Genomic DNA, 14,084 nt, shown 5'->3' with positions numbered 1-14,084 from the left:
CCGAAACAGCTGTCCAGTACTGGCATGGCGACGTTTGAGTTACAAACATATGCTATACGTGCAGCCAAAGAGCTCCGACTATTTTTTTCATTTTATATATATATATATATATATAAAAACAATGATACCTGGAGCCTCTACTAACGCCGATCTTTGTGTGCTCCTGGATGTACACCCAGTTACCCAAGCACGCCCTGCGTCAGGAAACCGAAGGAACTTACCGATCTAACCGTAATTCTTAAAAGTTTATTTCCCAATAAAAATAGCTTTTACAGAAACTGTACAAAATGTGTCGCACACATCAGATATTTACACATGAAGGTCTGAAGAATGACAAGTGTGTACAGACAAAGCCCCAATGCTCATGATGCAATCACTCGATTTGAGGGAAGATGATTCTTCATGCATGCAATGATCCTTGACAGTTGGAACAACACATGGCAGCCCTCATTTCTAAGCCTACCAACATCGTGTAAATACCACCAAAAAAAATGAAAAGAAAGAAAAAAAAATTACATTCACGAGAGGGGTACGTAAAAAATACGACCACATCCAAGGGTGTACCAACATTTCATTCCTGCTTTAGATTCCAAAAAAAGACCCCTGAGATCATTTGTTCTCCCAAACAGGGATGTTCGTCGGATGAAAAATTCTCAGAAGACACAATACTAAAATGTTTCCAGCTTGATTGCAGAACTCACAGACACACACAAAACTGTGGAATGTATGCTCGTACAGCTCACACGTGATACAGGATGAAGAATATTGAAAAATGCGGGACAAAACATAAAAGGGGCTGCGTTCTATATTGCTGTTCGGGACTACAGCAAAACGGATTCCCAACATTTAGCCCAACACAGCCTGTCACCCCAACGGGTAAAGAATTCCAAACTGAGTATGTTTTCATTCACTGTAGAAAAATCACACATGTTAGTATTAATCGTAACAGGGCTGTTTCCGACTGTTCCAGTCCGTAGTATAGAAGAAATTATTCGTGCGCGAACAGCAGCTTCAAAATATTTTTTTTTCTTAAAACAGAAACTTCCGTAGCTTTCCATCACAGAAAACAACAATGGGTGGAATGTCACGCTCATCTCGCTCATCCACCGACATTTGCTCAATATCAAAACTAAAAACTACCAACAAAAGATTGTCAAAAAAAAAAAAAAGGCAGCACCATTACAGCTTCTGGCACTTTCGAGCCTACATAAAAAACGATAAGTCCTTGCAAGAAAAAGCAGGGCCTTCTTTACCTGCACCCAATGCTCAGGTACCCAATAGAAAAAGCAAGTCCATGGTAGTAATAATCTACCTCTTGTGCATTTTGTAACAGCCTCACGCATTTGGTGCGGTTTGTACGCGGCGTGACAACGTAACGTATCTCGTTTTTTTTTTTTTTTTTCCTCAACCACACAAAGACGCGTTGTTGGTCGTTCCGAAGACAGAGAAGGGGCGAACCCAAGGGGCCACTCCTTCCATTCTTCTCAAGCATAACCTAACAAATCTTACGCACGCAATTTCAACGCTCTTCCAACGTATGCGAGTGCCGTGTCCCGAAAAAGTGTCCCGAAAGTGCCATCGAGATTACACGGGTCAGTGGCAAGAGGGTTGGAAACCTGACTTGCAGGAACTGCAGAAATTCACACGTCTCCGATTGAGAACCTTGGCACAAAATTCTTCGCCTTGTGATCCCGTTTCACAGAAACAATGCTGCCACCAGCAATTTCATGTTACACAATTCTGAGGAGCCAAATTTTGACACCGTACAAAACACTTTGTCTCGTGGTGTCCTGGAAACGTGGTACCCAATGTGTCGGCACATGTACATGCATGAAGGGTTACGTATATGTTGCCGGCTTCAAGCACTGCCCTTCATATCACCCATGTTGACAATACTGCCACAGATACGCACATGCTTTTTCGTAGCTGGGGATGCGTAAGCACCTAGGATGTGGAAGTCAGCACAAGTACACACAGTCTCCTAAAACTGAGTTATGTTTTCCAAACAGTTACCAGGAGGGGGTTGTCTCTGATGTATCCTGCACACACAGAGCATATGTCACTCAAACAATTTTCCTCAAGATGCAACAGGAGGGGGGTGTACGACCCTTTTGTACTTGGCATGAAAATGGCAGTTGGAAAGCCCCTCGTGGAGAATAAAAAGATGCTTTCATGTCCCGAACAGACTTTCTGTAGCATGTCACAGCTCGTGGTGAATTGTCCCGATTGAAAGTCTACTTACTTATAAAAGCATACAGGGTTGGCAGGTATTAGATGTCACGTTGAAGGACAGTACAGCGAACGTAAAAAGGCTCAAAAATCAAATGACAACTGTCACATGGCAGAATTCTACCATTCGTTCCAATTCGTTCCATACGTCCCATATACTGTATGACATTCATTTTGAGACTCACCCATACCTTGGATGTTATCAACCGATAAATTGTCACGAATGATAATTTGCTACGAATGACAATCCTCCGAAGCATCGTATCATAACAAGCAAAAATTTGTAATCGAACAGGTGGGGGTGACAGTATTACGTATGTAAATTGAAAATCCATGGCAGAGAAATAACCCGCGTCATATTTACGTCCTAATTCATTTGGTAACAAAAAAAGAAAAAGAAAAGAGAGTTTTCATTGACAACGCGTGGCTGCGAATGAGCGTTAAGCATGGTGAAGACGAGCTTTAGGCGCTCATTTGCAGGAAAGAGAAACCAACAGAATTGAATTTCGTTTGGCTAAATTTTTTAACACACACGTTCCAAGCCACACAGTGAAGAGCCCCTGCTGAGAACGGAGTAGGGACTAGTATCAGGGAACAGTTATGGGACAACGAAAAAAAATTTTTTTTCTACGTCGGAGCCTTTGTCGCAAACAGACGTACATATGCTGACTTGTGTGTATAAGTTTCTCATTCTTTCTTGTCATCTAACACGTGGTTTAAAATTTCTCCAGTCTCCATGATAAAGAGGCTTTGCAGTTGTGGCTAACTGCTGCAGAAATCTGCACTCCAACGGACCTTTTATCTCGTCACGACGACCTGTCGATTACATCATCGAGCTGGTATGTATGACACACGGCGCTCCTACCACTAACCTTCTAGCCGGACGATTTTCTTTCAATAATACCTCAATATTTTACTACAGCTTTGCGTTGGAAGCAGCCCTGTAGGAATACCTTGCGCACGGCTTTGAAAGGAGAACGGCCCATACCGAGACTCCCGATGAGGCTGACAGGGGATTGGCTACAATTGGCTACAATTGCAGAATGGAAGAGGAAGGCAGACGCTCTTCTCAGACGCGGATCACTTCAAACAAATGCAGACCTCCGCAGGTGCCTGCGGTTTCTCCAAAATAACTGTCAAGGGAACATTCTTTGGAAACACTCGGCGGTTTGTTCATCAACGTCTGCTAGGATCAGTATGCCGTGTCCTGTGTGAGGCTTGTCCTTTGTTGTCAGCACCAAGGAGTATGTGTCCTGAGAAAGATGGGGGAAAACTAAACAAGACCTCAGCCTTTGAGAAGCGAGCGATCACTCGTTGGTGATGAAGACGGACGTGTTAACGAAAAGTTAAGCAATGTATCCCAACACAGGACAAGCCTTACTGAAGACTTCTCTCACAAAGGACAGGTCTTACAAGGAACAACACCTTTTAAGGGACACAGGGTCTTCAAGAAAGACACTCGGTACCAGAAACAGGTCCGGCATGAGACGAGACCGAAAATGAGATGGTTCTTACATCGATATTAGTGACCCTAACTTGCTGACCCATAGGCGTAACTTCTTTTTTGGCCTGCCGTAAAAATACAGAAAAATGCGCTTAAGTGAGCCATCAGAGCACGGGTATTCTGGAGTTAAATTTTGTGCTTTCAGGGGCGGTGGCAAAGGACGTAGTTTACACATGTGTTGGACAATGCACGTGGCCATTCCTCAAGAATCCCGTGACAAAAAAAGGAAGAGGATCCTCACCCAGCCACATTAGGGGGTGTCATTCCAGACCTGTCAACGAGCACTGTTGCAACGTGCGATCACCGTGGTGACGGGGCTGTTGTGCTGCTGGATGCGAGCAATTCGTTGAACGACGACTCGAGGCACTGCTTCAGCTCCGCGTAGCTGACCACGAGGACGTTTTGCTCGTCACGGGACATGAGGCAGATTTTTTCTGGCACTCCGGCGTCCAGCTGTTGGACGAAGGAAACCCGAAAAGAACTTATGAGCAATGTCGAACATTTTTCTGGTTAGGCACTCATGCGGGTAGAAAATGGGACGCCAATTTAAAAATAAGTAATTTGGGGTGAAATCGGGAAGGAACGGCCGTCTGTCAGTATCTCACAGTTTTCGCACAATTCTATGTGCACTCTTTTTTTCTCAAAATATGCGCTCAAAATTGCATCCGCGTTGCAATCGGGCAACAAAGGGAAAAAGATAACTCCGACAAAAAGATTAAAAACCACAGTGTCATGTGGCCAGTTGCATTGTCATCGAAACAGTGTGCTTCCGCAGCTGTTTCACAATGCAGTCAAGGTCGTTTCATTATCAAGCTCGTTTTAAAGGAGTACAGAGGGCCATCCAAAAAAATTTCAGGTTAAGACATCTGATGAAAGTGTGTGTGTCATTATACCGAATAGCGCGAAAGGTTTTGATGTGTGCAATTTGTTTCCCAGAAAAAAACTCACATAAACATAGCTCCGCGCCTTCACCCTTAACTCGCCACTCCAGCTATAACGAGGATGAGGAGGTATGATGGCACGTCACCGATGACGGCATAAGGAGACTCGTTCTGGTTTGCAGATCAGTGGGGGTCAGCGCATTGTTCCTTTGCCGCCGTAAACCTGTTTTGCCAGTTTTCCCGGAGAATTGGGGATACAAGGAGCGCCCGAAGCATTACCGAGCAAGGAGAAAGGCTTTATCAGAACCCCGAACAGCCGAGTAGCAGACGACAGCGGAGTAGCAGACAACATTTTTCTAGGCCAATCAGCGAGCGTTCTCCTTATAGCGTCAGCGCGAGGTTCCAGGCAGATCACAGGCTGGTACTGCTCTTCACCACCGTTGCGCACGGTCGCTTTTTGCGGCATATTTTAAATTCAGTTTCTGCGATAATTATGACTCTGTGGTGTAAATTACTTCGCATGGTGCATCTTACTGGCAAACTTAACAGTTTTATAAGAAGAAAACTGGGTGTTAAAAATGACTTCTGTGCTACTTTAAGCGGAAAATGATTGCGGTGGTGGAAAAAGGAGGGAACAAGGTTTTGGTCATCATGGAGGAAACGAAGGGAGAATATTTTTGTCTGCCCTAAGCATGAGCATTTTCCCAAGATAGAAGAGTCACTTTCAGAATATTGCCAGTCTCCTCTAGTATGTGCAGATGTATTCCACAAAAAGTGTTTTATGATTATGTTTCAATCGTTTATCCTGTGCTTTGAAACTGTTAGACAGAAACAAAATTGACAATAAAATCGACAATGCCAGAGAAGACAAAAAAAGGCTTAGCTGGGGGTCATTGTTCGTGTTAAGAGAACTGGACCACAATTTCCGTAGTCTCTGAGTGGATATTATCTTCCAATTAATTTCATTCACAATTGTGACCAAGAAATGGGGAGAATGTTACCTTATTCAGGGCCTGCACCACATGTGCCAAGTCTATCCAAGGCTTTCCTTCCTTGGTTACTTGGTGGAAAAGGTAGTCCCGGAAGAGCTTCAGCATGTAGCGGTCACCTGTCTCCGACCACGATGAATCCATGTGAAACCTGCGTGTGTTCAGAGTACAGCGTCTTTTCCAATGGGGGGCAGAAACGGTTTTCACCATGTTTAACCTTGGAACATGATGCTCCAAATATTAACCACGATTGAGGTGATAAAGGTTAAACGCACTCTGGCCTTTCGCTGATGCTGCCCAGCTTGACGACCAGTCGAAATAGCCTTCCGTTGTCAACTTCCTGAAGAGAATGGGAATCACGTTCAACCACATACATTAAGATTGCCGCCGTAACATTAATTATGAACTGGGGTTGTCATTCGAGACCAATATCTTCTGCCTGCAACTTGAAAGACCACTCGGTGCTCCTCGTCCAATGGAAACAACAGAAGCGGGAAGCAGGAACAACATAAAGGCAGCTTCAGATGGGGGACAGTTTATGTAATTCTTCAAGATGCATGTTTTTGGCAACCTTTTTGTCATTTGCATACAGTAGAGTTTATACAATGATGTCATCCCTCTAGAGGGCACTAGCCCCGAAAGGGCGAAATCGCCACCATCATGTAGGTCCGGCAAAGTTTAGGTTTAGGTTTAGGTTAGGTCAGGTCATACAGTGATTGGTCACACAGTGCAAGAGCTTTGAAAGAGCAAATGAACGGTGAACGTGATGCGGAAGAAGGTCCGGCCAGTTGTGACCGTCAAACCTCCGCTAGCGACTGTAGCGCTTCCCTGCGGGTGACATCATGTGAGTAAACCTTAGATGGAAACCAGTGTTTTAAAACTTCAGCGGAGATGTTTACGCAATAATGTGGTAGCCGCACTGTATGCGTGCTTTTGTGCATTTCACGAGCGCCTCGAGACTGCGGCGGAGTAGCCACACAAGCGACGCAGCTTGGCTTCGCTTTGATGCACCGTGGTCACTTCCGCGAAATCGAATTGCCCCCCCAAAAAAACCTGCACCGGATGACCTACCTTTGCCAACTCATTCTCTATTACGTCGCTCCGCATCTGCGCGGCATTCAGCTGCGTGTAGAACCGCGCTCCGATCATGGGCATGATGTCGTTGATGCTACGTGTTCGTGATGACAGCAAGTAACTGCGGACGGGACAACAATGAGAGCCAGTCAAGGAACATGTCAAAGGTAAGTGAGGCTATACGGACAGGATGAGGTTTCGAAGGTCGGCGGAATAGTTGCGCGCCACCAGCTCCATGGACTGCTGGACGTTGTCCCTCTGGATGGCTGCCATCGTGTTGCAGGCCAGGGCCAGCACCAACTTGCCCAGAGAAACCAAATCCTCTTGCTGCATACCCATTTCAAAACTTGGTCAAACTTACAGCGGATGAGTGCATAAGCGAAACAACAGTATGACACTTTTCGTGACAGCAGAGTGACGTTGTGATGTGCAAACCTGGTAGTGTGGCACCAGAGCTTTCGCATTTGGAAGCGCAGAGTCGTACGTGAGCACGTCAGCGATGCCGCAGCAGTTCAGCCGCAGACGGGACTTGCCAGTGACCAGAATCTTGGTGGGCTCGAAAGAGCGACACGCCAGACCCGCCGCGTGGATTGTGCGGAGCACTGAGCTCAGCTGCACCACAAACGCCCAGATGAGACTCTCGGGCAGGAGCCCCGCGTGCTGCCGAAGCGTGCTCAAACCTGCGAGCGAAAAACGTACTTTCAACGTTATTTGCCGTAGGCTTAAACATGTCGCGAAATTACATTTTATTTTTACGACGCTTAAAGAGACACTTTGATGCTTGCTGTTCATTGTATCTAGCATTAGGTCCCAGGCCATTTTTTCAATCCCAGGATTTCGGGGTTGCTCGGTACTCCTGGGATCTGACATAAAACTGAGACAGCGTGCGTACACAACATTTGCGCCAACATTGGCTAAATACCAGCTAGCGGATGATGCAACTTGAAGTGGACAAACTTTAAACGATGTTGAAAAGTGTGCTTTCCATGCATGTCAGCTAGCAACTAGCACATATACTCACGTACGAAAATTATGGGGGCGTCGTGGAATACTTAGGGGCGTGTAGGGAGGAGCTGCTAAAACGTGTGCCTCAAAACCTCTCATGCCAGTACTCAGGCAGTACACAAATTTATCGTAAACAACATAATTGGAGGCAACCCTTAACGACATTGACAATTACCGGCTTTGTGTTGCGTGATGCCGTTGGGGGTCGCCGGGAAGACTGTCGGACACAACCCGTTCACTGTTGCTGCGGATGTCTGGCCAAAAAACTGGTTCATCAGCGTCTCTGCCCCCGCATGGTAGTCGTACACAAACACGATGGCTACAAATTACCAAAGACATTTTTTTCTGCTTTTGTCCTTTTTTTTTTCTGCCGAACGCAACCTACAGTGGTCTCCGAAGGCCTTCGTTGTAAACACTTCCCTCAGGTGCACCAGGTTCGAGTGTTGAAGCTTCTTCCACACGTCCACTACAGCCATACACTTTGCGCTGCTGAGGCGGAAGCCTGGCAAAAAAAAAAATCAGCAACACAAGGTGTCAGAATACAGGGTGTCTAAACTAACATGTACCAGGAGCCCTCTTCGTGAATAAAACTGACTGAATGTTGTTATCCTACGCTGTTATCCAGCATTTTTTTTTTCTCATTGCACCTAGATAGGCATGCACGCACTTCTCCTGCTGTCTGATTGGATGCCACCGATCTTTGCTTCCTGAGGATCCCAGTGGCTGCTGCCAAGGCGGCTCTGTTTTCATTGTGTTTCTCTTCTAAACGGTAGCGCTGTGTAAACTAATTTTGCTTGCATTACACTAATTAAAACACAGACTTTCATTCGAGAACAAGTTGTTCTTGCATTTTCGTGCCCCTTTAATGGGAGGACATTACATTCCGAGTAACCTTTTGACGAGACTTCCTCGAGCACAATCTACATCTCATTGAAGAGAAAGTTAATAAGCGTACAATGTTAGTGTACCTCCTCATGCATTACAGAGTGTCAATGTCAAATGTACTAGTATTCTTTTGATGCGTCATATCTGCAAATTAAAAAAATTAAGGGTCCGCGAACACCCTGAAAAAATTGCTCACCGTGCACCCTCCGGAGGCAGTAATGGATGCCGTTCTTCACGTTGGTTGCCTTGTAGACGGACATGACATAGCCAAAGGTATTGGGCTTGGTCAGTCCACCAGACGATGCTTCCAGGGGACACAGGTTGTGATAGTTGTCCACTTCCGACAGCAAGTCTTAAGGTCGCCGATAGAAAACACAGAAAGAAGGGCTTGGTAGGGGATAACCCTGAGCACCGAGACATCCATTATGTGGTAGGTCCCTCGAGGCATCCTTTTCCCGTTTTTTTTTTCTAGGTCATTTAATGCGTCACACACAATCTAACGAGAAGCAAGAGCTACAAGTAGAGACTCTGCGATGGCAGACTGTGCATGTGCGTCGTCTGCTTCGACTGCGGACGACGTGGGCAGACGACCCGATATTGATAGACCGATATCGTAACAGAAATCCATCGTCATCTTCTCCCTTGCATCTCCCACGTGTGAGAGATCAATAACGATCTGCTTTCCTCCGCATATTTTTAACGGAAACTTTATTTTTATTCCGTGCACGCTCCGAAAGAGTTTGCTTGCCTGTTATGCTGTTCTTCGGGGTAAGGTAGATTTTTCTTTTCATTGAAAAACGCTGCCTACTCACCAGCTTGTGTATTCCGTTGCGCCAGGGTCAGGCTTTGTCGATGAAGTATGTCCTACGGCAGCAGCAGACAAAATGACATTAGTTGTTGCGCTTTACAGGACACGAGGTAGAAGAATGCAACGGGTGATGAGCGTACCAATCTGAGCTCGTCCGACATGAAGAAAGATGGGGCATTGGCCTTGGGCTCCATGTGCTCGACATGGGCAGGGTTGCCAGGGTACATGTGATACTCCGCTGCGCAGCTCTGGCCCTCTTCCGTTGAGTTGTTGCTTTCGTCATGGTGATAGAAGTATGTCGTGCCGCCTAAGGATTCCTGCGGGAAAATTTTTTTCTTTCCTCTTTTTGTCTGGCAATGGGTTCACGCTCCTGCGTGTATTGTTGCGCTTACACCCAATCATCGCCACGGCAACAGAGCCCCGCCCTCTGCAAACGGAAGGAGTTGAGCCAACTTCGACTTTCTCGACGCAAGCAAAGTGCCCAATAGGAGGAGCGGATATAATTAGGGTGACTTTTTCGGGTTATTGTGCCCGATTGTGCCCGGCAGTTCCCTCCCGAATCCGTTTCAGACCAATTCGGGTTAATCCCGATTTCCCTCCAAACTCTAATCACGTATTACGTTGTATCATGTATCATGTACACGATTTGCTAGCAGTCTGTGCACGTGCCTGATGAAAATATTATCTGTGTGCAACAATAAACTATGTGAAACACATTTAACGTTACATCATGTGGTGTTTGTGACTATAAATTGCAACAAATGCATGTTTGATCAATATGTGCACCTCAAACTACGGGCTGCTTGCTGGACAGAAAAAAAAAAAAAAGAAGTAACCCGATAAACGCCCGATTGTATCAATAGCACCCAATTTCACCCTGAATTTCAGATTTCAATATAGCACCCAATTCCCGCCCACCCCGCATCTGGGAAAGACATTTAACCCTTTGGACACAAGCATAAAGTGCAGCAGCGTGAACCAGCTTTATTAAGCCTCAAAGAACTAACTGTTCCAAATATGTATAGCAGCAGCACAAGTAGTATAGCCAAAGTTCACAACACTGCAAGTAGACTACCTGGTAAACAGTAGCAGGAGGGAAGCCTTCCCGTTGTCCGAGGCAAGAAGTCAGGGGAGAATGGCTACGTCTGCTCACCAACGGAGAGCCGTCTGGAGAAAGACCCGGGCTCACGACTGTGCTGCCTCGTGTCAAGCTGCTCTCTGGAACGACGAGAGACAACTTTTGCGACAAAGATTCTTCCAAGCAGAGACAGTTTCGAGGCTCATCTCGTTTGAGAACGTTTTTTTGCACAATGTTATCGCTTCTATTTCCGAGGATTTACACGAGGATACGATGTACTTGCTTCGAAGGCGAAAATCCGACTCACCGGCCTGCCCGAGGCGACTGTACGGAGATCCACCTGCCGAGAACTGCGAAAAAGACGGAGAGCTGACGCTGTGCGTGAGGTGCCCCTGTTGCTGAGCCACCATGCTGTTCATCGGGACAAACTCTGCCGCCGTCGGGTTCGGCGTCTGCTGTTCCGAATGCGCTTCTCAGAGACGGGACGCTCAGCCAAACGGGGAGCTTACCTGTCTTGCAGAGTCCAGTGCCAGGGAAGCAAGTGCGTTTGATAGTTGGCACGGTGAAATGCTGTTTGAGGATGCAAACATCTTCACCTTGTCCATGGGGGTGGGGGAGATTGTGCGTGCTGCGGCCTGCAATGCGTACACCGTGAACATGCGCAGGTCCCCAATGGGTCCCGGGCATCACCTACCATATTTACTCACATAATTGGTTCGCCCGCATAGTTAACGCACCCCAATTTGAGATCCCCCACACGTCAGTGCTTTTCCCGGTCGTAATTAAACCCCCTGTAGTGTCGCAGTCGGGGAAAAGATGCGTCCATTATGAGGGTAAATACGGTAATGCGAAAGTGTGCACCGCGTAGCGAGGAGGACATAGACGTACATTCATGTAGGTTTTCAGTTTGGACTCGGCAGGAAGGTTTGAAGGTGGAGAGAAGGCCTGAAAGAGTGGGTCCAAAGGTGGACTTGTGGTCCCTGGAAAAACAATGTCTAGAGCATTAGCACTGTACTGCACTACGTACCGTCTGTGCGAGTAGCTCCATGCACTTGGTGAATGTAACGTGTTTTTGACAAGAAAGATAATCTGCCTAAAGGAATTAAGTATTTTAGATCATGCCGATCAACCACAGTGACCAGTCAAGTGTGTGCCACATTGTCTTACCCTCCCGTCTTAGTCTGCCCCGCATTTTTGGCAATTTTGTGCTCTTCTCAAATTCTGAGTGGGGGAACCGGTCGTTACCTGCAATCCAGGAGGAAAACTGAATTATTTTGCGGTAAGAGGAATTGGTTCACCATTTTTGGGTTTATATCCAGACAACATCCTCTCATGTTGTTGTTTCTTTTTTTTTTTTGGGGGGGGGGGGGGGTGATTGATGTTACCCCCAAAACGACATTTCGTGTGATTTCTTTATTTTTAGCCCACGAGAAATTTCTCGTTGGATGTCAAGCAGTGTCAGATGTTCGTCAGGTACCACTGTGACTTAGCTGTCCGCTAATTCTTTCGTACTGTATTGTTCAAAACTGAATTGTACAGTTCACAGGTTTGCCCTGCAGTTCTGTGTACACAGTGTCAGAAAGAGATGCTCGTAGTGACATATGCTTCTATGCATCAGTTTCCAAATGTCAGTTTACTATTCATTACAACATCCTAGGTCCTGCTGAATGAGACAGCTTTTAGTGTGGGAAGACATATGTTTTGGCTGAGTACCAGTTTACTGGTGATAACTTTAAAAAATGCCGCTGCTCCGGTGTAACAGGCAGGTGATGTAATTCAGTTAAGTTTCCAAACAAAAGTTTCTGAGAGTTGTACATGCTCATATTTCACTTCTTAAAATGCAACTGTCAATATAAGTAAGTTACTTTAACTCGGTAGTTGTAACTAATCAAATTTAGAAAAAGTAACATTAATCACAACGCAGTCTGCTGCGACCGCGCAATGCCTGCTGCGATCGCTGAGCACGCTGTCCGCGAAAGCTGGTTTGAACGCAGCTGGGATGCACCGCTGAGAGGTTGGCGGAAAGATTGCGCAACTGCGACAATGTCACGTAAGGCGTACATGGATTTGTTGTGGGCTACGTTGTAGCTACACACAGCTGACAAGCTAGCTGTAACGAAGGAACCTTTATAAGTAACTTAGCCATGCTTAGCCATAGAGCATCGAAACACAGGCTGATCATGATCAATAGCAGGCATATGCAAGAAAGTCAAGGACGTGCCGAACTACAATTTTTAATAGAAGAACATGTTGTAGCGAACTACAAGAACTACAATTGCGCAATAAGAGAACTAGAAAATAATAACGAGAATGAGCTCGTAGAAATGAGGTGAACCTGAACAAATTTTCAGTGGGAAATGGGGCTGCGCTCATGTGGTTACATCACATCATGCCTTCAAGGTCACGTTTTCTTTTGTTTTTTTTTTTTCAGTCTGCACAGTATCTTGACATGGTGTCAGTGGAAGCCATGAACAGACATACAAGGACTGCAAAAATTGGATGGGCTGACTCAAATTCCTTTGTGTCAGTACTCTTCATTCTGGGACTGCTCCCATGTCACTGATATAGCACGCTAGATCAGTACTTGTTTTCAGTGTCATTAATCAGAATTACATCTGGCTGTATGCAGCCTTGACACACAATCCCATTCACTGTGTTCTGCACAATCTCTTTCTTGAAGAATTTTAGCTTTTGCAAGGCTTACAAGGTACAGTGTCAATAATTATTGTGGTAACCTCGGCGAGAGCATATTTAATGATATGGGCACATATTTGACGTGACAGCGGCAATAAAATAACTATGACTCAGCAAAAATTTCTGTCAACAGACGGATGACTGCGTGATTTCTACTGCCCCCAAAAAGCGTTGCTCGAAGAGCACTGACACACTACAATCTTTCCGACATTGAACTGTGAATGACAAGCACGATGCACCACACGATGCAATGTCTGCTCGTTCTGATAAGGAAACTTTATATTTCATCAGGCGCGTATGCTTCTTGCAGTGCAAAACGACTTAGCCTACGCTGCAAAGCCCACATCTTAAGAAAACAGCGGTCTGTCTTCCCGCATTGCCTTCAAGGCCGCAAAGACAAGCTTTTCGACAGGGCAGCATCACCAGTCGATGCCTGCTGCGATCACTGAGCACGCTGTCCGCGAAAGCTGGTTGAACGCAGCTGGGATGCACCGATGCACCACCGAGAGGTTGGCGGAAAGCTCGCTCGCTCGTTGCGCAACTGCGACGAAGTCGCGTAAGACGTACATGGATTTGTTGTGGGCCGCACAGGGAAAACCTTACCTTCGGGAGTCCGAACCATCACGGGCGGCTGATCGGAGGACGCTGGAGAACTGTGAAGAAATTGACATTCCGAGCCGTAAAAACAAGTTCCACCAGTGGCAAAATAGCGGCATATCGCAGTTCTCTTTGGACCTCCGAGGGTACCGTTCATGGTCCTTGGAACCCCTCAAGTTTCCAAAGTTCACCTCATAGCGTCACATATACACGCATTTGTCTTCCACATTCACCTTTCATGCGAAAAACATCAACACAAACACATAGCTTAGCGTTGCGCGCGCATCATTGTGCGTCAAGGCGACCTCATCAACCTCGTGACCCCGAAACTCTGCGGTTG

General features: G+C 46.2%; 1 protein-coding gene across 5 annotated transcripts in view; it reads right to left on the bottom strand.

Annotated features, from left to right (window-relative positions):
• The window catches only part of LOC135395017 (PAN2-PAN3 deadenylation complex subunit Pan3-like), a 22,329-nt gene extending 8,245 nt beyond the window's left edge, over nt 1–14,084 (bottom strand). The window contains exons 1-17 of one of the 5 annotated variants that reach the window (XR_010422988.1): nt 13,751–14,084; nt 11,621–11,698; nt 11,342–11,433; nt 10,963–11,088; nt 10,761–10,908; nt 10,451–10,593; nt 9,516–9,692; nt 9,380–9,431; nt 8,764–8,919; nt 8,068–8,184; nt 7,858–8,001; nt 7,113–7,357; nt 6,865–7,004; nt 6,675–6,798; nt 5,879–5,943; nt 5,616–5,754; nt 3,975–4,186 (exon numbers count right to left, since the gene is read on the bottom strand). Coding sequence is in view for 4 of the 5 variants with exons in the window: in XM_064626183.1 (XP_064482253.1) it covers nt 4,034–4,186; nt 5,616–5,754; nt 5,879–5,943; nt 6,675–6,798; nt 6,865–7,004; nt 7,113–7,357; nt 7,858–8,001; nt 8,068–8,184; nt 8,764–8,919; nt 9,380–9,431; nt 9,516–9,692; nt 10,451–10,593; nt 10,761–10,908; nt 10,963–11,088; nt 11,342–11,433; nt 11,621–11,698; nt 13,751–13,901 (2,250 nt within the window). In the remaining variant the exon portion in view is untranslated. Of the gene's footprint in view, nt 1–226; nt 4,187–5,615; nt 5,755–5,878; nt 5,944–6,674; nt 6,799–6,864; nt 7,005–7,112; nt 7,358–7,857; nt 8,002–8,067; nt 8,185–8,763; nt 8,920–9,379; nt 9,432–9,515; nt 9,693–10,450; nt 10,594–10,760; nt 10,909–10,962; nt 11,089–11,341; nt 11,434–11,620; nt 11,699–13,750 lie in introns of those variants that run through there. The other 4 variants (XM_064626183.1, XM_064626184.1, XM_064626185.1 and 1 more) reach the window with 4 other exon arrangements.

This window comes from Ornithodoros turicata, chromosome 5, assembly GCF_037126465.1.
Source record: "Ornithodoros turicata isolate Travis chromosome 5, ASM3712646v1, whole genome shotgun sequence".
Classification (NCBI taxonomy): Eukaryota; Metazoa; Arthropoda; class Arachnida; order Ixodida; family Argasidae; genus Ornithodoros; species Ornithodoros turicata.
Note: the sequence above shows the minus strand (reverse complement) of the source record. Positions and strands in the feature narration are given on the sequence as shown.